The sequence below is a fragment of the Equus przewalskii genome, chromosome 19, assembly GCF_037783145.1.
Source record: "Equus przewalskii isolate Varuska chromosome 19, EquPr2, whole genome shotgun sequence".
NCBI classification, from domain to species: Eukaryota; Metazoa; Chordata; class Mammalia; order Perissodactyla; family Equidae; genus Equus; species Equus przewalskii.
This window is the reverse complement of record NC_091849.1, coordinates 30,673,347-30,696,326: the sequence shown is the minus strand read 5'-3', so window position 1 is coordinate 30,696,326 and position 22,980 is coordinate 30,673,347. Positions and strand designations below refer to the sequence as shown.

The following is a 22,980-nucleotide window of genomic DNA, read 5'->3' as shown; positions in this document are numbered from 1 at the left end:
GCCGTGAGGAGCGCGTCCGCCGCGGAGAGGGGAAGCCCCGCGGGGAGGCGCCCGGGCCGCGTGGCTCACTTCCATAACTTTATTAAACAAGAGTCCCCACGTGTCAATAAAAAACGCCTGAGTTCTGAGGCCGCCGCCGGCTCGGCCCGCCCGCCCGGTCCCGCCCCGCCCAGGTCCGGTCCGGTCTGGTCTGTCCCGCTTTCTCAGGAGCTGTGCTTCTGCCGCTTCCAGAAGCGCTTGACGTCGCTGTGCCCGGCCGGGGTCACCACCATGAGCCGCTTGGCCGAATTCTCGAACACCAGCACGCCCAGCTCCCGCGCGTGCGCCAGCAGCAGCTCAAAGTCCACTTGCGACAGGAACTGGTTATACAAGACGCCTGGGTGCCGGGACAGGAGCGGGGAGAGAGGGAGAAGGCCGGACGTGAGAGGAGAGCCCTCCTGGCAGCCTCAGGGCAGGGGTCTAGGCTTGGCACCCACCACTGTTTATAAACTAACCCTCTGTGCTTGTCTATTCCAGGGCTCATCCTAACGCTAGTGTGATCCACCCATATTCAGGAACGCGATGTAATACAATTAAGAAAACCCCTTGATGCTCATCAAAACCAGAGAAATTATGTGAATTACCCCTCCCGATTTCCCACTTACAGCTAAATCCAAATTGCACTGATTTGAGACCATTTACTACTACCAACTCACCCCAAAGTGAAATGTGTCTTGCCAGCTTTTCTCTCCCAGCCCATGCAGTAAGCAAATAAAATGCATGAATAGCTTTTTCAGCTCATCAAGACTGAATTGTCCTTCCTCTGGCTAGTGACCAAGAATCAACCACCAGAGGCCACTCACCCTCAGTGAACCGGAGTCTGTCCCTTTCCAGCTCCCACAGCCGGATCTGGTCAGTGATGGTGGGGGGCAACACAGGTGTCTGTAGGGGCAAGGGATGGCTGTCGGATTTAGGAACACTGCCCCAGACAACCCCAGCCCTCTGCTCATTCCCCAGATTTGGATGCCCCTCTATCACTTCATGACCAGGGACCAGGGGCTGTCAGCCTCCAGCAGCCTGGTACCTGTTTGTACCTGTTTAAGCATCACTGGGTGGGCCCTTGTCCTTAGGAAATGGATGATCTAGGAAAATAGACAAGAATGGGTTCAAGGGCTTGAGTAAAAGGACAGGAAAGCTACCTAAGCTGTCACTGGAACATCAACTTACCGTTTAAAAACTCATAGCCACATGCCTGTTGTCAACTCAACCCATCCCTGTTCAGCTGTTGTCCCAAGTGGCTGTTCCCACTGGTCATGTCTGCCACTCCTTCCCTGGCCCTTTCCATAGTCTTGTTTTGTGTTTCTCTTTCTTTAAAATAGCAGCAGCTATTATTTTGTGAGCACTTACTGCACGGCAGGCTCTGAGCTACGTGCTTTACCTCTCTTCTTTCATTGAATCCTCCCAACAACTGTCGTCATTTCCATTTTCCAGATGAGGAAACTGAGGCTCAGGGAAGTGAAGCAACTAGACGATTTACGCAGGTAGGAAGTGGTGGTGCCAAGACTCAAATCCAGAGCTCTATCTCCTCCCCCTATGTTTTTTCCCCGAGGGTCTCCCTATTCCCAAACCTAGAGCCTTGACTTCTCATGTGCCTGGTGCTCAGACAGCTCACCACCACCCACTGTAACAGACCCGGTGCTAGCTTTCTGTAAGGTGACCACCCTGGACCCCAAGAGCAGCCTGGCTTTCCACCCCTACCTCCAGAAAGTAGAGATACCTGCTGGGCTGTGATGCCACTGGCGATGGCCTGCTGCACGCTCTCTCTGGTCACCTGTGCCACCACCATGTTGGGAAAGCGATAGAGCATCTCGGAGAAGAGGGCAATGAGGGCGATCTGCAGCTCCGACTCTGACCCAGGGTAGGAGAAGAGGCTGAAGTGGCTCCCCATACCAGACTCCCCCAGCCCTGCCTTCAGGTGTGACAAGAAGTGTCAGAGAGCTCTCTCAACTGCCAGGTAAACGTGAACATAAACTGGCATTCCCTCCTGTGCCCTTCCCCCAACCCACTCCCATCCCCAACCTGCTCTCCCAGGGTCGGGCCTCACCCGTGTAGGCATACAGTCGGTAATTGGTTTCCACGACAATGAAGCCAGGCTGATGTGCAGTGCCCCCAGCCCCAGAAACACCTGATGAGAGATTGATGGCCAGGCGCGTGGGGTAGTAACGCCGAGATTTCCTCTGCAGAGGATAGAAGGGAAAGGCAGACGGCCTCAGGTGTCACTGCCCTACATCTTCCTGACACATCTCTGATCCCCACCAGCACACAGAACCTCAACTTACAACTTCTCTCCCACAAGGGACCCAAGTATCCAGTCCCAGCACTGCTTCCCGCTCCTGCCTCCCAAGACCCCGCTGCTTTTTAAAGGCCCAGGAACCATACCACCCTGCCTCTTCCCTAGAACCATGTATCCCGGTGCTCGTACCTTCCTCTGGAAAACAAGCCCAAACTCACGTAGATGTTGCAGGAAGTTCAACAGAGAATCACTCATACCTTCTACAGAGTAATCCTGGGCAAGAGAGGTGGCTGGCTGGGGTACAAAACATCCCATTCTCCCTTTCCCAACCCCATACACTCGCTCCCTCTTTTCCCATCTCTGGTCCTTCTTTGTTCATTCTTATCTTTCACTCTATTGCCCCATAACCTCATTTCCCCTTCCCATCTCTCTCCCTTCAGCTCACCCACCCAAGCCCCCAGCTCTGGCCCCTTGCTTACCTTGCCCAGAGTAGAGAAGCTGAGCTGGAAGAGGAAGGAGAGAATCTCCACTAGGTCCATGCCCCGACTCTAGGGAGGAATGGCAGAGACAAAGGAGGAAGGATGGGAGGGAGAATACGAGAGGAGAGAAAATCGAGGAACTGAGTCTGTAGGCAGTGGTCTCTCAGTGGGTCCTGAGAAGAGCAGAGCATGCCAGCAAGCAGCCCCTGGCCTCCTCACCTGGGCTGTCTGCAGATACTGCAACATAAAGTACCAGAGCTGGGCAGGGGTGTCCAGCAACAGGAACTGGAAGCCGGCAGAAGTAATGCAGGGTGGCTCTCCAGGTTCAGTACTAGAGACGTAAAGAGGGACAATGGTGGAGGTATGCAGAGAAAGGCCACCACCCCCACTTGTCCTCTCATGGTTTTTCTTGGTTTATCTCTGGCCATACTCCACTCAGCTCTCCTTTTTCAGTTAACTCCCTCCAATTCTGACCTGCCCCAGACACTCAGTTTAGCAGGGACCCAAGGAGATGGCAAAGCAGGGAGCTGTTGTACCTCTGGCCTCCTCACCTCTTCATGAGCCCAGCCTGGCTGAGGAGCTGAGCCAGATCCTGGCTGACGGCTGCACTAGGGGAGCCCACCATGAAATGCAGGACCACCTGAGGAATGGAAGAGGGACAGAAACTGATGCCTCTAAGGGTCGTGGGAAGTAGGAGCACAGCAGAGACACACACCAAGTCCCAAGGCCTCACCTCCCATCGCTCCTCGGCATACTTGTCAAGTGAGGGAACATCCCGGGCATGCTTGTCTGGTCCCAGCTGACTCGTGTCATCAGACCAGGCCTTGCCCCTGTGCCAGGATGGGCCAAGAATAAGGAAACCTGCTTGTGTTCCCTGCCCACCCCTCTGCCTTCTTTCCACCCTCACCCCCATGGGCCAGGAGTGGGAGACATTTCCTATACCATGCAGCTACATCTGGTCCACCTCATTCCTAAAGGAGCTCCCAAAGGTGGAGCCCACAAGGTTCCCGAAAGGCCCCTCAGAAGCTCCCCCTCCAGCAGTTTAATTACTAGTTCCCCTGGCCTAGCTTAAGAAGAAACAGAAGTGACATACCCACCCAGAAGGGCAATGCGGAGGTTCTGGCGGAAGACGGGGTTGAGGATGAGGCCCTGGAGACCACCAGGGAGCAGCTGGGTGTGCCAGATACGGAGCCCGCTCAAAAGCCCTGTACTTTCCTCCTGAGCTCTGGAACAGAAGCACAGAAGCGAGGAGGGTGTCAGGAGAACAAAAAGGAGGAGGCCCAGAAAGGCCTCCATTTCTGCCTTTTCTGAACTGGTGATCCTTGGAATACTTTCACAGAGGGAAATCAGTGTCCTCTTAAGGCAAATTTTTTTACTACAACACCTGCCAGAGCCTTGTCATAGATATCAAACTCTCCAAGAGGGAAAATATAGTATGCAGAGATTCCCAAACTTATTCAGTTACAAGTTTTGTGGTGTACCCAATATTTCCTGGAAGTGTTCCAAGAACAGCAGTTTGGGAAATCTAGCTGTCTAGAAACTTGTATGTGGCTGAGAATGCAGCAGAGACTCACTTGCTGAATTCCTTCTTCACCCACAGAGCTACAGCAGCTTGTGGCAAAGGCTGCTCCAGAAAGAGCATCCGCATCACCCAGTTCTTAGCCAAAGATGGGAGCTCCCTGTAAGGAGGTAGAGGTAAAATGTTAGTATCAGAAACTGCCTTAGTCTGCATCTCTGCCCACCACAGCCTCTCAAACATCTCATCTCACCCCCTACACCTTCACTAGTCTTGTTGCCCCCACAAACTCTGTTTTGGTCTGACATACTTTAATCTCCAAGCTCCCCAGGGCTAAGCTTCTGCCCATGGTAACTTATTCCAGTCTGCAGGCCCCATTACATTTCCTCACCACGGTCCCTGCCATGAAAGGTGTCCTCACCTGAAGACAGCCAGACAGGTGGCAGGGTGCCCATATAATCGGTCCAAAACCCCAGGGCTCAGGCTCCCTAGGAATTCCTGCAGATTCCTGCATTGTAGGTGTACTCGGTTCAGTCCACCCCTTGAGGGGGTGCTCTCCATCACCTGAGAGATGCAAGTGTTAGAAACGCACCCCCACAATCCATGCAAGTGTCACCCCCTCACCTTTCTCATACATTTCCACACCCACTCCTCCCCACAATAACCCATCTTTCCTATAATTTCCTTTTCCATGTCACTCCTCTCCTCTTGTTTCTCCCAAACCTCACTAACCTCCTCTCCTCTCCTGTCTCCTCACTCCACTTCGAGCCTCAACTCCAGGGTCCTCTCAATTTCCAAGTGACAGAATTGTTAATTGTCCCATATTTGCAAAATCACTTTGTATTTCAATGACTTGTCTCATCTTTATCTAAAATGTGACAAAGAAACTTCTTTGAGTCCAATCCTCTCTCCCTTCCACCTCTGCTAGTCAGATCAGCCTATAAGCTCCAAATCTGTCAGTCCTACCCACTTATCTCTCGGCCCCATTTCTCGCGCTGGGCATTGCAATAGACTACCTTTCCCCTCCCTGTCTCCCAAATCTAATTCCACCTCTTTCCCCCCAAGACTACTTCACCCCACTCACCCTGATCCAAACCCGATCTCCTAACTTCTCTCCTACTTTCGTCCCACTCAACTCTCTCTCTGTCTTAGACCTCCGCCTCCCCCTCTCTCCCGGCCCCCTTACCACTCCGTGTCGATCCCCCCTCGTGCACCCTGAGTCTCAAGCCGTCGCTTAATCGGAGCCAATGTCTTCCATTGGCTCTCGGGAATAGGGGAAAATATGGTGAAAAATGAGAGGAAAAGATGGGGAGAGGGACGAAGGATCTCACAAACAGGAGCCCGAAGTAGAGGATTCACAAGAGAGGGGAAGAAAGGGAAGGAGTGGGAAAGCAAGGAGGATAAGAATAAGCGCTGCACTCGCCCGTCGCGGTGCACACTGGGAGTTGGAGTCTCGTCTTGGACCACTCTGGAGCAGGCTGACGTGCGTTTGACTACAACTCCCAAAAGGCACCACGGGGAAGCAGCGAGGACGGAGGCTGGGTTTTAATAGAGAGAGCCCGGGACATCAGAGGCGGGGTCGCATTGTTCCGCAGAGCTCTTTACCCACGCAGCTTAACGGTGCCTGTAACCGACTATAGTGTGGGAGGGGGGACCGTGGGCGTAGAAATTCCCCGAGGGCTTTCTGGAGGAGGCGCGGAGACGGCTGGGTGGTGAGGTGCTTAGGTTAAGAGACGGACGAAACTGGGTTCTTTGAGCTCAGTTGCTCCTGGTATGATTGGAGTAATACGCTCTCCGGAGCGTTTTCGCTAGTTAGGCGTTAACATGATCAGGCCGCCTTACTCTGCACGTACTCAATAAAGCTTAATTGCCACGTCCGCCATGCCCCCCCCCCCCTTTTTAGTTAGAAAATCCTAGTAAAGACAATATTTAAAAGAAACCACTTGTTTGATCTGATTTGATTTATGAAACTGCTGCAGGCAAAGGGAGGGGACCGTCTTCAGCTAAGGCCGGAGCTACACGTTCCCCCAAGTTTGTATAAGGCGAGTTGTTTTATTCCCACTTTACAGACTAGAAGACCGAAGCTCGGTGAGATTCAAATGTTTGCCCGCGACCAGATAGAAGGCCCCGCAGCTGGGGGTTGAAGTCCTTCTCGAGGGACCAGGGACCAAAACGAGAACTGGGTAAGATTCTGTTACGCTTTGTAGCTCAACCATGTTTGTTTTGTTCCGTTTCTTTAGCAGTGTTTAAAATCCTCAAAAAATGACACAAAACGGACAGTTTCTTTATGGCAAACGTTAAGGTAGGTTAAAAGACAAATTACAGTCTGGGAAGAAATATTTGATAAAATAGACAAAATAGAGCTCTTGCAAAGCAATAAAAAAAAGAACACAATAGAAAGATTGACAAAAGAGATTAGAGGCAATAAACAGAAGAAATACAAATCATTTATTACCAAATGAAAAAACTCTCAACTTCACTAGTAATTAAGGAAAAGTAAATTAAAGAAACAATAAAATATCCAGTTAGCAAAAAAAAAATTAAAGATTGACAACCTCAGTGTCAGCATTGGTGTACATGAGCGTATGAGCATACTCACACTTTTGTTGAAGGTTGACATAGGCAGGCCTTTTTAAGGGCAATTTGGCAGTATGTACCAAACGATTTTAATATGACTAACCTTTGACCTAGCGACTCCCCATTTAGGAATGTATTGTGCGACTCCCCATTTAGGAATGTATCATAATGAAATTCTCCCACATGGGCACAGAGATATGCATGCAAAGATTTTTACTGAAGTGTATTTGTCATTGTATTATGGAAACAGCCCAAGTGTCCATCATTGGGAGTTGGTTAGATAAAATGTGGGTCATTACAACAATGTAGAATACTGGCTGGCACTTAGGTCACTGTGTGTGTACTGGCCTGAGCTTTGCACGACCTATCAGTGGGGGAGAAAAGCAGATTACAAAATGGCATTCATAATCCAATGCCATCTTTGTAAGAAGCTTTTATGTGTCTAAAACTGAGATGGGTCATATGCTTATGGTTGACAGGAGCAAGCACAGGGGAGCTGGGCAGACTGGGAACCTACAATGTAGGGAAAAGTCTAAGCCTACTTTGTCCAGAACAGGAGCCACAGGAGCCACCTCTTTGCCTATTTGAGTTTAACTAAAATATTTAAAATTCAGTTCCTCAGTCACATTAGCCCCATTTTTGTACTGAATAGCCACGTGTGGCTAGTGGCTATCTGTTGGATGGTGCAGACGTAGACCATTTCCATCATTGCAGAGTTCTCCTGGGGAGTCCTCCTGGAAGGGACGCAGTGGATGAGGGCAGGGTGTCTGATGGCGGGAACTGAGCACAGGCTGAGTTCCTGGAACTGGCCTTCAGGAAGAAGATCAGCCCAGCTCCTCGGAGCTGAAATTGTGGAAAGAGCTCCCTGACATAGGGCTATCCAGCCTGAGCTTGAAAACCTCCTGTGATGGATGATGGAGAGCTCACGACCTCCTCCCTCAGGCAGCATCATGGAGAGAAAGAACTGAGAGCCAGGAGCCAACAGGCCTCCTTCCAACCAGCTTCTCCATTTCCTGGCTGTGCTGCCTTGAGCAAGTTGCTTAACCTAATAGAGAAGTTTTCTTCTCTGTGAAATGGCAGTAATTTTAACTACTTCATACGTTGTGAGTATTAAATAAGGTATAATATGTAATAAGTACGGTACCCGGCACATAGTAGGTGCCCAGTAAATATTGCCTTCTTTCTTAAAACAAAAAACGTGTAAAATCACACCAGTAGTAAGTACTACAAAGAAGAGAGCCATGTTCTGAAAGCAACAAAGGGGATCTGACCTGGTCCGGCAAGTCAGGGAAGACTGCTGAAGGACAAGCAGGAGTTAACAAGGCAAAGACAGTAGGGAACTGTGTTCAGGTGGGGGAACAGCATGCTACAAAGGCCATGTGACAGGAGGGACTATGACCTGTTAGAAGAACTGAAAGGCCAGCGGAGCATAAAAGAGAGTGCAGAAGGACACTGGAAGAAGGAGGGGGTGGCAAACTTGGCCAGGACGATTTTGTTCTTTATTCTAAGGTCAATGGGAAGCTATTAAAGGATTTGAAGTCAAGGAGTGGGGTCCGATTTTACATATTTTAAAGATCACTCTGGTTGCAAGGCTGAAAACAAACCAGAGAGGAGCAGGAATAGATCCTGGGAGACTACTGCAGTGATCCAGGCAAGAGATGTAGCGTGTGCCAGGATGGCGATGGAAACTGAAAGAAATGGCAAACTTAAGGGAAATTTGGGAAGGAAAGTTAGCTGTGCTTCATGATAGACTGGACTTGGGAGGCAGGAGTAAGGGACAGGGGGTGTCAGGGAGGATCCCCAGGTTTCTGGCTTGTGCAGCTGAGTGGATAATGCCGCCACTCACTGAGTCAGGAAACATGGAGGAGGAGCAGGTTTGAACATGCCGAGACTGACATTCAAATGATTTCTAGGTGGTTGCATAGGTCTAGAGCTTAAGAGTTCTAAGGTCAGAAATTTGGAAGTTCTTGGCTCACTGCCATGGCTTCTATTGCTCACCATTTGGGGTTCTGGCCTCTAAACTCTTGACAGGTCAGTGCCTCTCTTAAAGCGAGGTCACGGCAGTCTGACCTCTCAGCAGGACTCAGATCTGTGACCTGCACCCCAAGGCCTATTAGTTCAACCTAAGATTGAATTATCTTATCCTCATTATCCAGTTGGCTCATTTTGTGAATACCATCAACCAAGACCCCAGGGTCTTTATTTCACATTAACTGCCATCAAGATGGGTCTGCCTTTTCCAGTCCTTGCAGCTGATTTTTTTCTTTCCAACCAAATTTGAACTCTTTGTTAAATGCTCTCTTGGAGATTGTGGCTTATCCTTCCAAGCCTGAGGTAATTTAGGATCTTGGTTCTGGCTCCCAGCCAAACAGCTCACACCTGTTGGGTCATTTGCACACTTGATCAGCCTAATCCAGGGATTCTCCACCTGGACCCCTGGTGGCAAGGGCCTAGAATTTGAGCAAAAGAAAAGCTCCACCTCTATTATTAACCTCTAACTGAAATTTAGCATTTCCTCCAATTATGAATCCTACCCCCTGTAGTATTAGCAGTACCTGTGGGTTGTAACTATTAAGACACCACAGCTATTTTCACATCCCACTAAAGTTGTTATTGTAGAAATCTCAGAATGTCGTTTATGCTCCTTACTATTGGAAATGTCAGTAGTTGTTATACCTTCTGCTAGATCTCATTAAACATATTTAAAATAAGCATATGTTACAATATCATAATTTTTTTTAACATTTTGGTAAACTTTCAACTGATTTCCTCTGTAATCTTATACATATATATTATGTAAAATATATAAAAATATATAATATACATATTTTTAATGGGTTTTAAAATGCAATTCTGAGGAGGAATCAGTAGACCTCTCTTGACTACCAAAGGGGTCCATGGATCAAACAAGGTGAAGCCCCCTGGCCTAATCCACCTCCCTCCAGGCTCCTGCCGGAGGTCCTGTTGGAGTTGACAAGGTTCACGCATTCACATGGGACCCGAGGTCCTACAGGCAGGGTCCAGATTATGGAGAAACAGAACACTCTGCTGGGCAAAATCCGTGCTAGGAAATGGAGTGGGAGGAGGAGGAGGGAGGGGATAGGTTGGGGGGGGGGTGCCAGCAGGAGGCAGATTTCACCAAAACCCCAAGAACCCACTCCCAGCTGTGGAAAACTCAACCTTTATTGTTACCTGCCTAGCGCAGGGGATTAAAATTGCATTGAGCTAGATCCATATATTAGTGTAAAAATCTGTGTCTCTCCCCCCAAAAATGTACAAACCCCAAGTGATTATAGAAAAACCAATGTGGCAGCTACAATAGAGATGTCCAACCCCAGGGCCACAGGCCATTGCTCCCGCTTTCCCCCCTAATCCCAATATTTAGTCCACAGAAACATATAGCCTTCGAGAAGTTCTAGCTACAACACGGCAGGTGGGAAGTGGGGATGGCTGGGGTTGGGGGCAGGATCACCCCATGTCCAGTGTTTCAGAGGATGGAGGAGGGAGAGGCCAAAGCTGAGGACAATTCCAGGAATAAGCACAAAGGAACAGCTTTCTCCCTTTCTTGTCCTCCTCACTCCCCAGATTCTCAGCCAGTGGGGTCCAGTGTGTGACGGAAAGAGAGAGAGGCTGGAGGGGCCACAGCCTTCTCTCCAGGAACCAGTGTTGTCCAGTGGGGCCCAGGTTCTCAAATGGGCCATGTCCAGTGTCTGCCCTATATTTGTCCCTACCCTGCCCCTAGGGATGGCTAGAAAAGGTCAGAGAGGATCCCATCCACAGGGCCAGCTGGGTGGGTGGTGGGGGCTTCTAGGAAAGGAGCAGGAAGGGGGCATGAGAGCTTGTCTAGGGAAGGGAAGGCGTCAGCTCCCTGGCAGGCCCAGCCCACCTGCGGTCACACTGCCTCTCTCTCAGAGATGAAGGGTGGTCGGGAGGGGAATGGAGTTGGGGTGCCGTGAGCTCCTCTTGTTTAGTGCCGCTGGCTTCCCCTGGATCCTCCCTGAGGGAGGGGCAGCTGGGTGTTGATTCACACTGTATTGAGCGCATCCTCTGCCAGGAACTGATACAGCTGGGAAAAAGGTGGTCGCTGCTCAGGCTCCCGGCTCCAGCACCGAAGCATCAGCTCATATAGGCCCAGTGGGCAGGCAGGGGGCCGGGACAGGTACACCTACATTGTGGCAGGGGGGGCAAAAGGCAGGGAACAAATGTTCTTTAGTCCCCAAGATGACAGGCTCTGGCCCTCCAGGACCCCCAGCCCCATCTTCCCGTCCCTCTGCTCTGACCTGCCGACCCTGGTCCCGGAAGAACTCCCCTGCATTCTCGATGACTTGCTCGTCGGTGAGCTGCCCAAAGGGCTGGGCCCGGCAGAGCATCAGCACCTCCCAGAGGGTCACCCCAAAGGCCCACACGTCACTGGCGGTCGTGAACTTCCCCTGGTGCATGGATAAGGTGACAGAGGCAGAGAAAGGCATCAGGCAACATAGGCCCTCCTCCCCTGCCCACAGGGAGCCCATGTCCACTCAGCACCTCCCAGCCTGACTCCCTCCCACTCCTCGCCTCCACTCTCCTTAGCTGGCCCTCTTTCCCACTCAGCCTGCTCCTCCCTGGGCTCTGCCTTCTTTCTCCTGCTCTAGCCTCTCCCTCACCTCTTCCCTTTTCCACCCGTCCTGCCCCCATTTTCTGGTGCTGACTTTCTCCCAACTCCTCCCCTTCTATCCCTAGCCTCCCCTCTCCTTTTTTCTCTCTTGGTCTCTGACACCCTGACTCCAGCTCTCATACCCACTCCTGGCTCACGGGCCCTTTCCCATCCCACCACACCTCCCTGCTTTCTCCAGTCCAGAGGGAAGCTTAGAGAGCACTGATCCAACCCCACACTTGATAGAGGAGAAAACTGCAGTCCAGGGAAGGTAAGTGACATTCCTGAACAAGACTACAGAGCAGCCAATGCTCTCCTGCCCTGCCCCTCGGGGCCTCTCACCATGAGGATGCACTCCCAGGCCATCCACCGGATGGGCAGCACCGCTCGGCCCTGCACACGGTAATAGTCCCCTGCGTAGAGGTTCCGACTCATGCCGAAGTCAGCAATTTTGATGGTGAAATTTTCCCCAACCAGGCAGTTTCTCGTCGCCAGGTCCCGATGCACAAAGTTGAGTGTGGCCAGATAGCGCATGCCTGAGGCGATCTGGGCTGCCACGTGCAACAGCATCGGGTAGCTGAGCAAGGGAGCCCACAGAGGAGGGTCACTGTGGGCAGCCCCAGACTCATCCCCACCTCATAGATTCCCAGGAGAGGAAAGGGAGCCCACTCCCCGGGACCAAGTTACACCTATTCCCGGTGCAGAGGTGGGACACCCATGCGGAGGGCAGGAGGTAGGTGCCCGCTCAACCTTTCTTTGGCTCATCTGGCCCCAGGGAGATATCTCTTTTATTATGCTCCCCAATCTGGACTCAGGGGCAATGGGGGTCAGAGAGGACAGAGGGATATTCCTGACACAGGCCAAGTCCCTTCTCCACCCTCAGCATAGTAATCTCCGGCATTTCTGCCCCTCAGATTCCTAGATGAACATGGTCATGGATTCCTCGTCCCAAGCCCCCTTCTGGAACCTCTACCAGCCTTCCTGCCCCATGCTCCCTTCTTTCCCTCCAAGAGACCCCATTGGGAGCTCTCAGGGAAGGGCCAGCCTGGGCAAGCAGGTACCTGATGGTGGGCCCCTGGTCAGCCTCCCCATCCCCGGGGGACCCCTCAGCCGCCTTGTCCTCTAGCTGGTGGGCACTGAGGAACTGGTTAAGGTCGCCATTCTCCATGTAATCGGTAATCATGCAGAGAGGGTCGTCCTGCACACACACGCCCAGGAGCCGGATGATGTTGGGGTCCTTTAGCCTCGACATGATCTTCACTTCCTTCAGGAAATCATTCCTAGAGAAGCCAGGAGAAGGCGGCAGGGACCCTGAGGGGCTGTCCTGCACCTTCCCTCCTGCTCACGCAGACAGCGCCCCACCCCCCAGCGCACATGCTGCTCACTCCCTGGTGATGCAGCGGCCTGGGATGGAAACCTTCCCCAGACGCTCCCCACTGCTGGTCTCTACCATAGTTCGCTCTAGATCGCTCCCCGCTCTTCATGGCCTCCCTCCCTTCTTCCGGATGCCATCCTTGGTCCTCACCTGGCATTCTTTGTGGCATCTGGCCGTAGGATCTTGACAGCTACCAGCAAGGGATGTCCCTTGCGCACATTAAGGGGGAAGTCAAGACTGACCAGATCTTGAGGGCTCTCTACCTCACACAGGTGCACCTGGAGAAGGAAGGTCATTGACTAGGAGGTTACAAGGTTCACCAAGGTCATAGGGTCAACTGGGATAACACAGTCACAGATGACAGGCTCCTGGCCAAGGAGGATGTGTGAGTATGGCATCAAAGCCCCAGACAGACTCAGACACTACAGATGGCTGGGCAGGGATCCTCCTTACCTCCCCAAACTGGCCCTCGCCAAGCTTCTCCTTGAAGCGGAGCCGTGACCGAGGAAAATCCACTCTGGGGGGCCCATCCCCTGCCACCCCTGGGGGCAGCGCGGGCACAGCATAGGTGTTGCCCCCGGTGACGCCCTGCAGGGTGACAATGTCAGCCTCGGCATAGTGGGGGACGCTGTTCTGGGGAGGTGGGGGCAAAAGCGGGGCACCCGGCTTCTCAGGCTCCATATAGTCCCCACTGCAGGCTGGAGGAGTGAGGGGAGAGAAGACAGGACATAGGCGTCAGGAGCAGCCCCTGAGAGCCACGGTTCTCCACACTCCAGCCTCCCAGGGGCCCCCCTGTCTCCCAGTTGGGTGAGAAAATAGGTCTACCCTCCATCTTCCTGGTATTCCACCCACCAACCTCAAACCAGAGAAGACAGCTCTTCCAGAGTTTTCAAGGCAATGGAAATGGTTGAGCGAAGAATGTCATAAAGTCTTATTCTGTAGGGATCCAGCACAGCCCAAGAGCCCATGAGGTAAGTCTTGGCTGGAAGAGGAGCTCCTCTACCCACCCTCAGAAGAAGGATGGTCCCAGCCATCCAGGCATCTTCCACTTTCCCAACCCTTGTCCTACTCCCCACCGGCCCCTTCCGTTCATTTAGCTGTTCTATCCCCCTCTTTCAGCCTTGGCTCCCTGCCGCCATGGTTACCCAGACCCTCCCTGAACCAACACACCAAGCTCAAAGACAAGCAGAGACAGGGGCAAACAGAGAGGGAAGGGGGAACAGTTCCTCAGAGCCCACGCAACACGGAGTCTACAGACAGAGGGGAGGAAGCAGAGCTGCCCCTCTCAGCCCAGGGGAAGGGGCGACAATGAGACGACAACAGTGAGGAGAGGAGCAGCAGACAGAAGGGGCGGGGTGTGAGCCTTCACCTCAGGGACTGCAGAGAGGGGACACATTGGGGGAGAGGGCAAGCACCCAGGGGGAGAGACCCTCCTCCTTGCAGCTCTAGAAAGAGGAGAGAATGAAGGAGGAGTTACAAGAGAACCTGGGCCACCACAGCAGCCTCCTCTCTGGCTCTGGAGAGCTGAAGAGATGGCATGGAAGAGGAGGAGGGGGCAGAGCTGAGAACCAGTGAGCTCTCCACTCCTCAGCTCCAGGGGAGGCCTTAAAAAGGAGCAAGCAGCAGCAGAGGAGAGCTAAGGGCACAAGAGCTTCCTCTTTGGGAGCTCAGGAGAGTAAAAGAGGCCACAGTGGGGAGAGGAGGGAATGCAAGGTGTGAGGACTTTTCCCTGCTCCAGTAGAGGTATGGGGAGCCTGGCGGAGCCCAGGGGCAGAGGGGCTTACCCTGGGTGTTGGTGGGTTTGGCCCAGGCGGGTGTGGGGGGGCCCGGGCCTCGAGGGGGACGGGCGTAAGTGGCCAGAAGGAGGCGGTAGGCCGGATTGGAGAGCAGCAACGCTGTCGGGAGAAGGAGGAGGAGAGACACGGGGAAGGGATGAGACTCAAGGCTAGACACACAGGGAGACCCGGAATAGGGCGAGACCAGGGCTGCTGGGAACAAATGTACTAAGAGACAGAGACAGGATAAAACAAGGATCTGGAGAGCATTGCAGAGCAGGATGAATAATGAATGGATAGAGAGATGACGGGTGAACAAGTAGATGATGGATGGATAATAAACAAATAGTTGGATGGATGACAGATGAATGGCTGGATGGTGGATGGACAGATGGATGAATGATGAATGGGTGAATGGGTGTATGAACATAGATGGATGGATAATGGATGGTTGGATAGATAGATGAAGAATGGATGGGTGGTTGGATGGATGGACGAATGGATGTATGAATATATATGGATGGGTAGATGGATGATGGATGAATGGTTGGATGGTACATGGATGGATGGAGAGATGGATGAATGGATATATGAATACAGATAGATGGATAGATGGATGGATGGATGGATGGAACGAACATGGTGAGTCTAGGAGGAAGGAGAGGAGTCAGGAAGACACAATGAGACGGCACAACAGAGAAGAGAGAGAGATGTGTATGGGACACAAAGACAGGATGAGACCACTGGGGATCATGAATGATACATGGGAAATTCTTGAGAGAGATTATATGGTTGGGATATGGAGTGATATAGAGGGTGGTGACCAGGGACACAGAAATAAGAAAACAAGTTGAAACTGGGGAAGACAGGCAAAGAAGGGACTGGGAAAGAAGAGAGAAGGAGATACACTAAGAAAACAGGCAGAGAGGATGGAGGTGGGACTGGAACAAGGCAGGTCTTACCAGAGCCATTAGGGACACTGGGAGCAGAGTGGGGCGGATTCCCACGAGGCCGGGGCTCCTGGTAAGGGGGTGGCTCTCGAGGTCCTGGGCGGTTGTTGATGAGGATGGTGTCCCCAGGGACAGAGAGATGAACCGTCAGCTCCTCTTCTAATACCCGACGCTCGGCCTTGACATGAGGAATGGGAAATGTTAACTGCGGCTGCCGCTCAGCACATACTTCCCAGCTCTTTGTGAAATGCTACACCCCCGTTCTTCCCTTCAGTCCTCACAACCATCCTATAGTTGTATCTGCTATTAATTTACCATTTCACAAGTAAAGAAACAGAGGCTCAAGAGCATTTAAGGGAATTCCCTGAGGTCCCACAATGGGATTCCAACCCAAATCTGACCAGATAATTATGGAATTATCCACTTAATGTGCATCACCACCACTGGACTCTCTCCCAGGAGACACGGGAGTGGGGCGTGCCAGACGTCTTCCGGCTGCTTCTCTAGCTTCACTCTCCACCTTTTTCCCCCTGGCATCTGCCCCAAGAGGTTGACCAGTGTGGACTGCATCAATCGGCTTGGTTCGAGTTGGCAGAGAGGAGCTCCAACAGGAGTTTGGAGGGTGGACAGAGAGTGAGGCCAGGGTGATTATTCTCCCAGCCCCTCCCCACGGGGTGGACTCGGGCTCCCACATTCATGAATCAAAGTCTGCTGCTCCTCTCACAGTGCCCTCTCCAGATTCACTCCTCCTGGGTTCCGGTACCTGCTGCCTCCCCTCACCCTGCGGGCCCAGGGATGGTGACAGCTCTGCGGGACCAGGCCTGGGGAGCTGCACTACTCCTGTGATTTCCACACGCCCACCCATACCTTCGTAAGTGGTCTCTTTACTAAGCCCTCTTCTAATTATTATAACTAGACTGTGCTTTGTGCTCCCTGCTGGACCCTAACTAATACAGGAGTCCCCACACACACTGGCCTCAGCCTGGCCTCAGCTCTCCACACCCACAACCTGCCCACCCCTCTCCAGGTGGCCCAACCCCAGGGCTGGGGTAAGGGGAAGGACGGGGTGGGGGTGACCCACTCTGCCCACCTTGCTGAGGAGCCTGCGCCAGTGCAGCCGCCAGAGCATGAGGGCGATGATGAGCAGCAGCAGCAGGATGATGGCCACGAGGCAGCCAATGAGGATGGCAGTTGGGCTCCCCTCAGCCTTGGCCACAGGCTGCTGGCCCCGGGGCTCCAGCTCTGGCGGAGGCAGGAGGGTCAGAACCACAGGAGGCTTCCCACCCAAGCTGGCCCCAGGGAGGAACAGGGGCACAGGACCCACATGCCCCAGAGGAGGGCCCAGGGTTGCTCACCCAAGCTGCTGAAGTTGGTGGGAGGTGGGCCAGGGGGCCACCAGGGGGCTGGTGGGAAGGTGCCCCCCAGAGCCAGAGAGGAATCATTCACAACATCTGGGGAGAAGGAAGAGAAGAGAGGAGGGAGTCAGATAGGGAGGGGGAGACCAAAGGGAGGCCTACCTGCATGGGACCTAGGAAATTCAACTATCAGGTGGGGTAGCAGGAGTAGGGCTGATACTCAACATATGTACCAATCAGAAGCCATGGTGAGAACAGGGGCCTGGCTGTGGGGATGTTAACCTTTTAGTTGCTGGATTGTGGGGAGATGCAGGGCTCCTGGGGGGAGCCCAGGGTGGGGCCCCTGGGTATCAGGAGGCTTAGAGAAGAGACTAATTCTCAACCAGCATAGAGTGTTTCAATATTTATCAGCCAGCAATGTCAGACTGGCTCAATATCAGTCACGGTAAGGGTCTCATAAAGGAAAGACAGATAGGTGGGGGAAAGAGGGAGGGAGGCGTTCACATTATTTTGGGCAGCACTGCTTTTGAAGTCTCAGGGATGATCAGTAGACATCGAGCCAGAAGTGGATGTTCTGGGGCACTGTGGGGCTGGCGATCCCAGAGGCTGGGACCCAGGCATAGACCAGGGGCTTACCAGAGATGAAGGAGATCTCACTGAAGAGTAACCAAGGCCCAGCAAAGAGGAAGCGGCACTGCAGAAAGCGGCCCACGCGGCCACCCAGGGGCACTGACACTGTCCGGGCTCTCGGGTCCCCCAGGCTGCCCCCCAGGGCATGGCGCACAGGCTCCCCCTCCCAGGCCATGGCAGGGCCCCGCTTAAAGCGACACTCCACCCCGCCAGGCAGGCGGGCTCCCAGCGTGTGCATGTTGTTGCAGTGGACCTGGGGGGAAGAGGGGAGGGACACAGGGTCAAGACCAGGAGAGCCCGGCAGGCCCCTGCCCTGGTCTCAGAGCCCTCACTGGGGGCTGGACGCACTCACCTGCATGGCCTGGAAGGCCCTCAGCCGGTCAAACTCAAATTCCATCTCCACGTAGCCACTGGGGAAACTGTGGTTGCTCCATCCCACGTAGTCATAGCCTGGCCAGACCCGCAGCTCCTGGCTCTTCCTAAAGTCATCCAGCCCCACCACGCCATCTGCCAGCTGGCCCAGACCTCCATACTGCAGCCTGGAGAGGAGGGGGGCCGAGGAAGAGGTTGGAAGAGAAGGAAGTGTCACCTATCCAGGTGCTCTTGCCCCCGCCAGTGGCCTGGCCAGCATGGCAGCCCAAACCTCCTGTCCGAACCTCACACAGCTCTCTCTTCCCCACCCCCAGGACTATCACAGGGACTTTGCAGTCACATGCTACACAAAGGCACCATCTCTAAGGGGCACCATGCAATCTATGACGTGTGTATTTATTGTTTCAATTTCCAACAGATGTACGTGTCTTAGCAAAGGGGGTGCCCTTTTCTAATCTGCACAGTGTCATATGAGCTAGTGGTCACCTTGCTACCCTTAAGCCTGGTCTTGTCCCTTGACGCCCCACCTAACCCATCCCTCTCCAGAGTTCTTCCACCTTATTGCCTAGATGACTTACCCACCCCCTTCCTCCCCCCACTACATCTTCCCTCCCATCCCTGGCTCCTCATCCTGCAGGGCCCAAATCTTTCACCCGCCAATGGTGTGTGTGGTGTGTCCATCGTAGGTGGAGTCGTTGAGGTGCACAGCCTCAGATAAGTACATCGTCTGCCCCACAGGGGCTGTGTAAGACAGGAGTCCATCTGGGGCAGGGCGGGAGGAGGGGTGTTAGAGGCACGAAGCTCCTGTCCCCCCACCCCTGTGTCGGGCTTGGGTGGGTTTCAGGCCCCTTTCTCACATCCCTCCACAGGCCCATTGGCATGGAGGAGGCAATGTTGGCCAGTCCCCTCCTCATTCAGAGGGACGGCTTCCAAACAGGAGAAAGAGGATCCTGGATGCCCCTCTCCCAGGCCCCACTCCCCAGTTCCCAGGACAGGAAATGAATTCTCAGGGTGCTGAACGACTCACCCTTCCAGAGGCAGCCATATAGCTCCACCCGCAGACAGACACTCATGACCCGGTCAGCCCGGGGGTAGAATCGAACCAGTCGGGCCACCATGGGGGGCCCAAGGTCCTTCAGCACTACTCCCCCAGGGTCCTCATTACCTAAGATCACCTGTGGGCCAGGAAACGGGGTGGATGAGCGGGAAAGGCTCCAGGTCGGATCTAACCTCCCTTAGCAGCTGCTCCCTGGCCCAGCCCACAGTGGCCACAAAAAGACTCATGAAGGGTGGCATTGCACACACAGGGCTGTGGGATACAGCCAGGTGTTTGTACAACGAGGGGCTGCAGCAGAGACCTCTGACACCTCTCAGCCTGGTGGTCTCTCCTCCACCTCCAGGGGCAAGCCTCCCACTCCTTGCCTGGCTCTATCCTTTTGTCTCTAAGCCACTGGTCCCATCGTGCCCGGATTCCACCCTGTCCCTCACAGCCCTGCACCCCTGTTTTGGCCCCCCTCTCTTCCTTCCCCCCATTCCCTCTGTTCATTCAGCAGGCATTAGCTGAGCGTCCACTCTGTGCCAGCCAGGCACGTTCTCAGCGGTAAACATTAGTCCCTCCACTACAGGACTGCAATTCCCGATTCTCAATTCCCGTAGGAGAAACAGCTGCAAAGAACAAGCAGGGGCGTGTGGGGCCAGAGCAGGGGGAGGTGGGCCATCAGAAAAGGCTCTCTGAGGAGGTGACATCTAGGGGAGAATTGACTGGAGCGAGGGAGAGCCTGTGGCCATCTGCGGAAGGAGCTTTCCTGGCCCAGAGAACAGCAAGTGAAAATGTGGCTGTGGGACAAGCCCTAGCTTGTTCCAGGAACAACAAGAAAACCAGTGTGGCCCAGGTGGAGAGAGAACAGGAGAGAGTAAGACATGCAGGCAAGCGCCAGGGCAGAGGCTGTTTCTGCACCCAGGCAGGAGTTTGTTCTAGAAGATTGGAGAGCCAGCGGAGGGCTGGGAACCAGGTGTGATGCATCTGATTTGCATTTTCTAAGTGCACAGACAGACGGATGGACGGACGTAGCCTCTAGGTGGAGATTTGACCCTGGGCAGGAAAGGGCAGAAGCAGAGAGAAGGGTTTGGAGACTACCGCGTTCATCTAAGCTGGGGGCGCCAGGGGCCTGGCCTAGGGCAGTAGAGGCAGATGTGGTGACAAGTGGTCGGATTCAGGAAATATCATGGAGGTAGAACAGACTGGCCTGGCTGATGCTTTGGAAGTAGGAGGTGAGACAAGAGGAAGGGGGATATCATCTTAGCTACAGCCTGAGCAACTGGGAAAATGGTGGTCCCATTTCCTGAGCTAGAGAATGCTGGGGGAGGAGCAGGTTTGGGGTGAGAATGGGACTCGAACTCAGCTGGGAAGTTTATGGTAAGTTTTAGATGCCCATTAGACATCCAGGTGGAAGGTGGTCAGGTTTGCAACACTAGATGGAGCTCAGTGGGGAGGACGGGGCTGGAGATGGTATAAACTGGAGAGTGCCAGTGGATGGGTAGTGTTTAAAGCACCGCCCCTGCCAGCCTCACCTCCTGACCCCAGCGGTCCCTCCAGTCCATCCAGCGGTGGCCATCCCGGGAGTAACGCAGCCGGTAGCTGGGGGAGAACTCCTTGCCCAGGCCCCCAGCGTGCCGCCCCTGGGTGCCCACCAGAGCCACCAGGTGCAGCCGCCGCAGATCCACCTGCAGGTACTCCTCCTCCTTGGGAAAGACAGGCCCTGCGGGGCACCATGCCCCATCCCCGTCACTGCTCTCCAGCCTGGGAGGGGGTGGGAGATCACAGGAGACATCTGGCCCTAGGTCCACCTCTGTCTCTGGTATTTAAAGCCCTCCCCCCAGGACTGTGAGAGTTTCACTGGCATTGGTCCTCTCAGAAGCTTGGGCAGAGGGGTTGGAAGCACAAAGAGAGGGCCCAGGAACTCCCTCCAGGGCAGCCCCAGGTCAGCCAGGTACCTGCTGTGGCGAGCAGCAGTGGAGTCCGACCAGGAGCTGGAGGCAGAAATATCCCCATCTGGGATGGTCCGGTCCTGCATGCCCAGGGCATAGCGGCACTTGGCTGGGTGAACACAGGCATATGGAGGGTCAAGGTCCCTGACTCTTTGTCTCCCAAGCCCCCTCCCTCAGGGGCCCAAGAGCCAGTCTCCTCACCAGGGTCAAAATGTCCCTTCATGTCAGCGTCTCCAGTTGCCACCAAGAGCAGCAGCAGCAGCAGCAGCAGTGGAAATGAGAGGCCCCTTGGCCCCATAGCTTCTGATCCCTCGGGCCTAAGGGGGTGGGGGCAGCATCTCTGCAGGGGACAAAATGGATGGTGGGCTAAGTTAAATGTCAATCAGGGAGATGGGTCACACCCAACAGCAACAGACAGAGAGACAGAATGAACTGCTCTGGGGATAAAAGCAGAAAAATGACAACAATGGTAATTGTTTAGCAGCATCAGCTATATTTTTAGAATGTTTCCTACATGCCAGACACTGGGCTAAACACTAGTTCTCACCCTCCAAGAGCCCAGAATTCTAAGAGAAGGGGGGACCCCAGCACCTTCCAGTCCCACTGTCCTCTGTAGCCCTGCTAGGCCCAGTGTGGTCCCTGGACCAGCAGCCTCGACAACACCTGGGAGCTTGGGAGAAATGCAGAAGCTCAGGCCACGCCCTAGACCTGCTGAATCAGACTCTGCATTTTGACACAATCCCCAAGTAGTCTGTGCCCATTAAAGTTTGAGATATCACTGCTTTTCTTCACTGAGGCCCAGGCAGCTTGCCCCGGCTAAACCATTCCAGCTGGCATCTCCTTATGAACCCAGGGATCCACCTCCCGGCCCTAGCTGCAGGAAAAGCTGTCCTGGCCTGTATTCTTCCCAGAGCACTGCACTGAGTTCTCCAGGCCCTGGGATCCTGAGGGACCCCCAGTGCCGGCCCTCACACCCATACTCTGCCCCTGCCATCAAGTCCTAAGCATCCCGTCCCCAGCTCTCCCCGCTCTGCCTTCACTTCCTAAGACCAGATCTCCTGTCCCCTAGTTCCCACTTTCCGAAGGTAGCTGCCTCTGAAGGAAGGGCCCAGGGCTGAGAAGGCTGAGTTGCCTTGGAGATGAGGGCGGGTCTAAAGACAGGGAAGCCAGGTCACCCCAGGAGGTAGGAGGAGTGGGGGGATACTCCCCCATCCCTTTGTCCTCCTCCAGCTGCTCCCATAATGCTCTGGGGCAGGAATGTAAGAGGCAGCTGAGACCCCACAGCTCTGAAGCAGCAGCTGAGGGAGATGACTGAGTAGTGGGGGGCACCCGGGTATCAAAAGAGAGCTAGAACCAGAGGCATCATGCCTGGTCCCTTGGGGGTCGAGGAGCCCTGCATAGGGGAGCAGGGAGCCGGAGTCCCAGGCGGCCAGCCTCGAATTCCTGGGTGCTGCTCTCCACCCCCACCTCTCTTGGGAACAGCGGGGCCCTTGTTCCCCTGAGTAACCTTCATGCCTATCCCAGATGAGTCATCGGAGCCAGACGGAGCAAAAGGAGCCCCGGGCAGAGATACAAAGACAGGCAGAGGCTAGGAGGCAGGGAGAGACCGAGAGGGAAACAAAAGCAAGAGGTAAATAGAGCAGCTCACAAGCACAGGGCACAGAGCCAAGCAGAGAAACGCACAGACATCTGGGGAAATCCGTTCTCCGACAGCCCCACACCCATTTCTCTCCACTGGGTCAGACAGGCCCAGAAGACCTACCCCAAACCCCTTCCCACCCCATTACAGCCAATTACAAGCCAGGGGCCCCAGACACAGTGCTGCAGGCCCTTTACCCTCCTCCTCCAACCCCCACCCCACACCCCTGACAACAACATATACACACACACAGACAGACTCACAGAGCTAGCTGTAAACACTGGGGCTAGATGTAACATGCACACACGTGCACGCGCGCACACACACACACACCCCTCTGTGTCTCACAGACAACCCCTCACAGGCTTCCAGAGACGGACACTCACATGTGACATCCACATGAATCGGTTACACACACA

General features: G+C 54.0%; 2 protein-coding genes and 1 long non-coding RNA gene across 35 annotated transcripts in view; 1 reads left to right on the top strand and 2 right to left on the bottom strand.

Annotated features, from left to right (window-relative positions):
- Window positions 1-65: 65 nt before the first annotated feature.
- GTF2H4 (general transcription factor IIH subunit 4) lies at window positions 66-5,905 on the bottom strand. 2 transcript variants are annotated; one of them, XM_070585621.1, is made up of 15 exons: window positions 5,454-5,905; window positions 5,000-5,135; window positions 4,689-4,831; window positions 4,326-4,430; window positions 3,845-3,976; window positions 3,485-3,581; window positions 3,303-3,391; window positions 2,971-3,082; window positions 2,752-2,820; window positions 2,462-2,545; window positions 2,084-2,216; window positions 1,757-1,887; window positions 1,074-1,121; window positions 843-921; window positions 66-376 (listed from the first exon to the last, which is right to left on the bottom strand). In XM_070585621.1, exons 3-15 carry the CDS (start codon window positions 4,826-4,828, stop codon window positions 204-206), a joined length of 1,392 nt encoding a protein of 463 aa, XP_070441722.1. In that variant the 5' UTR covers window positions 4,829-4,831; window positions 5,000-5,135; window positions 5,454-5,905; the 3' UTR covers window positions 66-203. The 2 variants fall into 2 exon arrangements, with proteins under 2 accessions (XP_070441722.1, XP_008539907.1); XM_008541685.2 differs by lacking the exon at window positions 5,000-5,135 and having other exon boundaries at window positions 5,454-5,714.
- On the top strand, window positions 5,763-9,556 carry LOC103565577 (uncharacterized). Its single transcript, XR_011530023.1, has 3 exons — window positions 5,763-5,887; window positions 6,337-6,450; window positions 7,559-9,556. It is a non-coding gene; the product is annotated as an uncharacterized lncRNA (long non-coding RNA).
- A 453-nt stretch (window positions 9,557-10,009) lies between these two features.
- The window catches only part of DDR1 (discoidin domain receptor tyrosine kinase 1), a 17,594-nt gene continuing 4,623 nt past the window's right edge, over window positions 10,010-22,980 (bottom strand). For 19 of the 32 annotated variants that reach the window (XM_070585589.1, XM_070585606.1, XM_070585596.1 and 16 more), the window contains 17 exons: window positions 21,124-21,262; window positions 20,929-21,031; window positions 20,506-20,734; window positions 18,962-19,109; window positions 18,588-18,696; window positions 17,915-18,101; window positions 17,569-17,815; window positions 16,933-17,028; window positions 16,668-16,819; window positions 15,590-15,755; window positions 14,637-14,747; window positions 13,306-13,550; window positions 13,003-13,130; window positions 12,539-12,757; window positions 11,820-12,054; window positions 11,125-11,274; window positions 10,010-11,009 (listed from right to left, as the gene is read on the bottom strand). In XM_070585589.1, the coding sequence (XP_070441690.1) occupies window positions 10,869-11,009; window positions 11,125-11,274; window positions 11,820-12,054; window positions 12,539-12,757; window positions 13,003-13,130; window positions 13,306-13,550; window positions 14,637-14,747; window positions 15,590-15,755; window positions 16,668-16,819; window positions 16,933-17,028; window positions 17,569-17,815; window positions 17,915-18,101; window positions 18,588-18,696; window positions 18,962-19,109; window positions 20,506-20,734; window positions 20,929-21,031; window positions 21,124-21,262 (2,805 nt within the window). In that variant the 3' untranslated portion in view covers window positions 10,010-10,868. The remainder of the gene's footprint in view (window positions 11,010-11,124; window positions 11,275-11,819; window positions 12,055-12,538; window positions 12,758-13,002; window positions 13,131-13,305; window positions 13,551-14,636; window positions 14,748-15,589; window positions 15,756-16,667; window positions 16,820-16,932; window positions 17,029-17,568; window positions 17,816-17,914; window positions 18,102-18,587; window positions 18,697-18,961; window positions 19,110-20,505; window positions 20,735-20,928; window positions 21,032-21,123; window positions 21,263-22,980) is intronic. The other 13 variants (XM_070585590.1, XM_070585615.1, XM_070585610.1 and 10 more) reach the window with 1 other exon arrangement.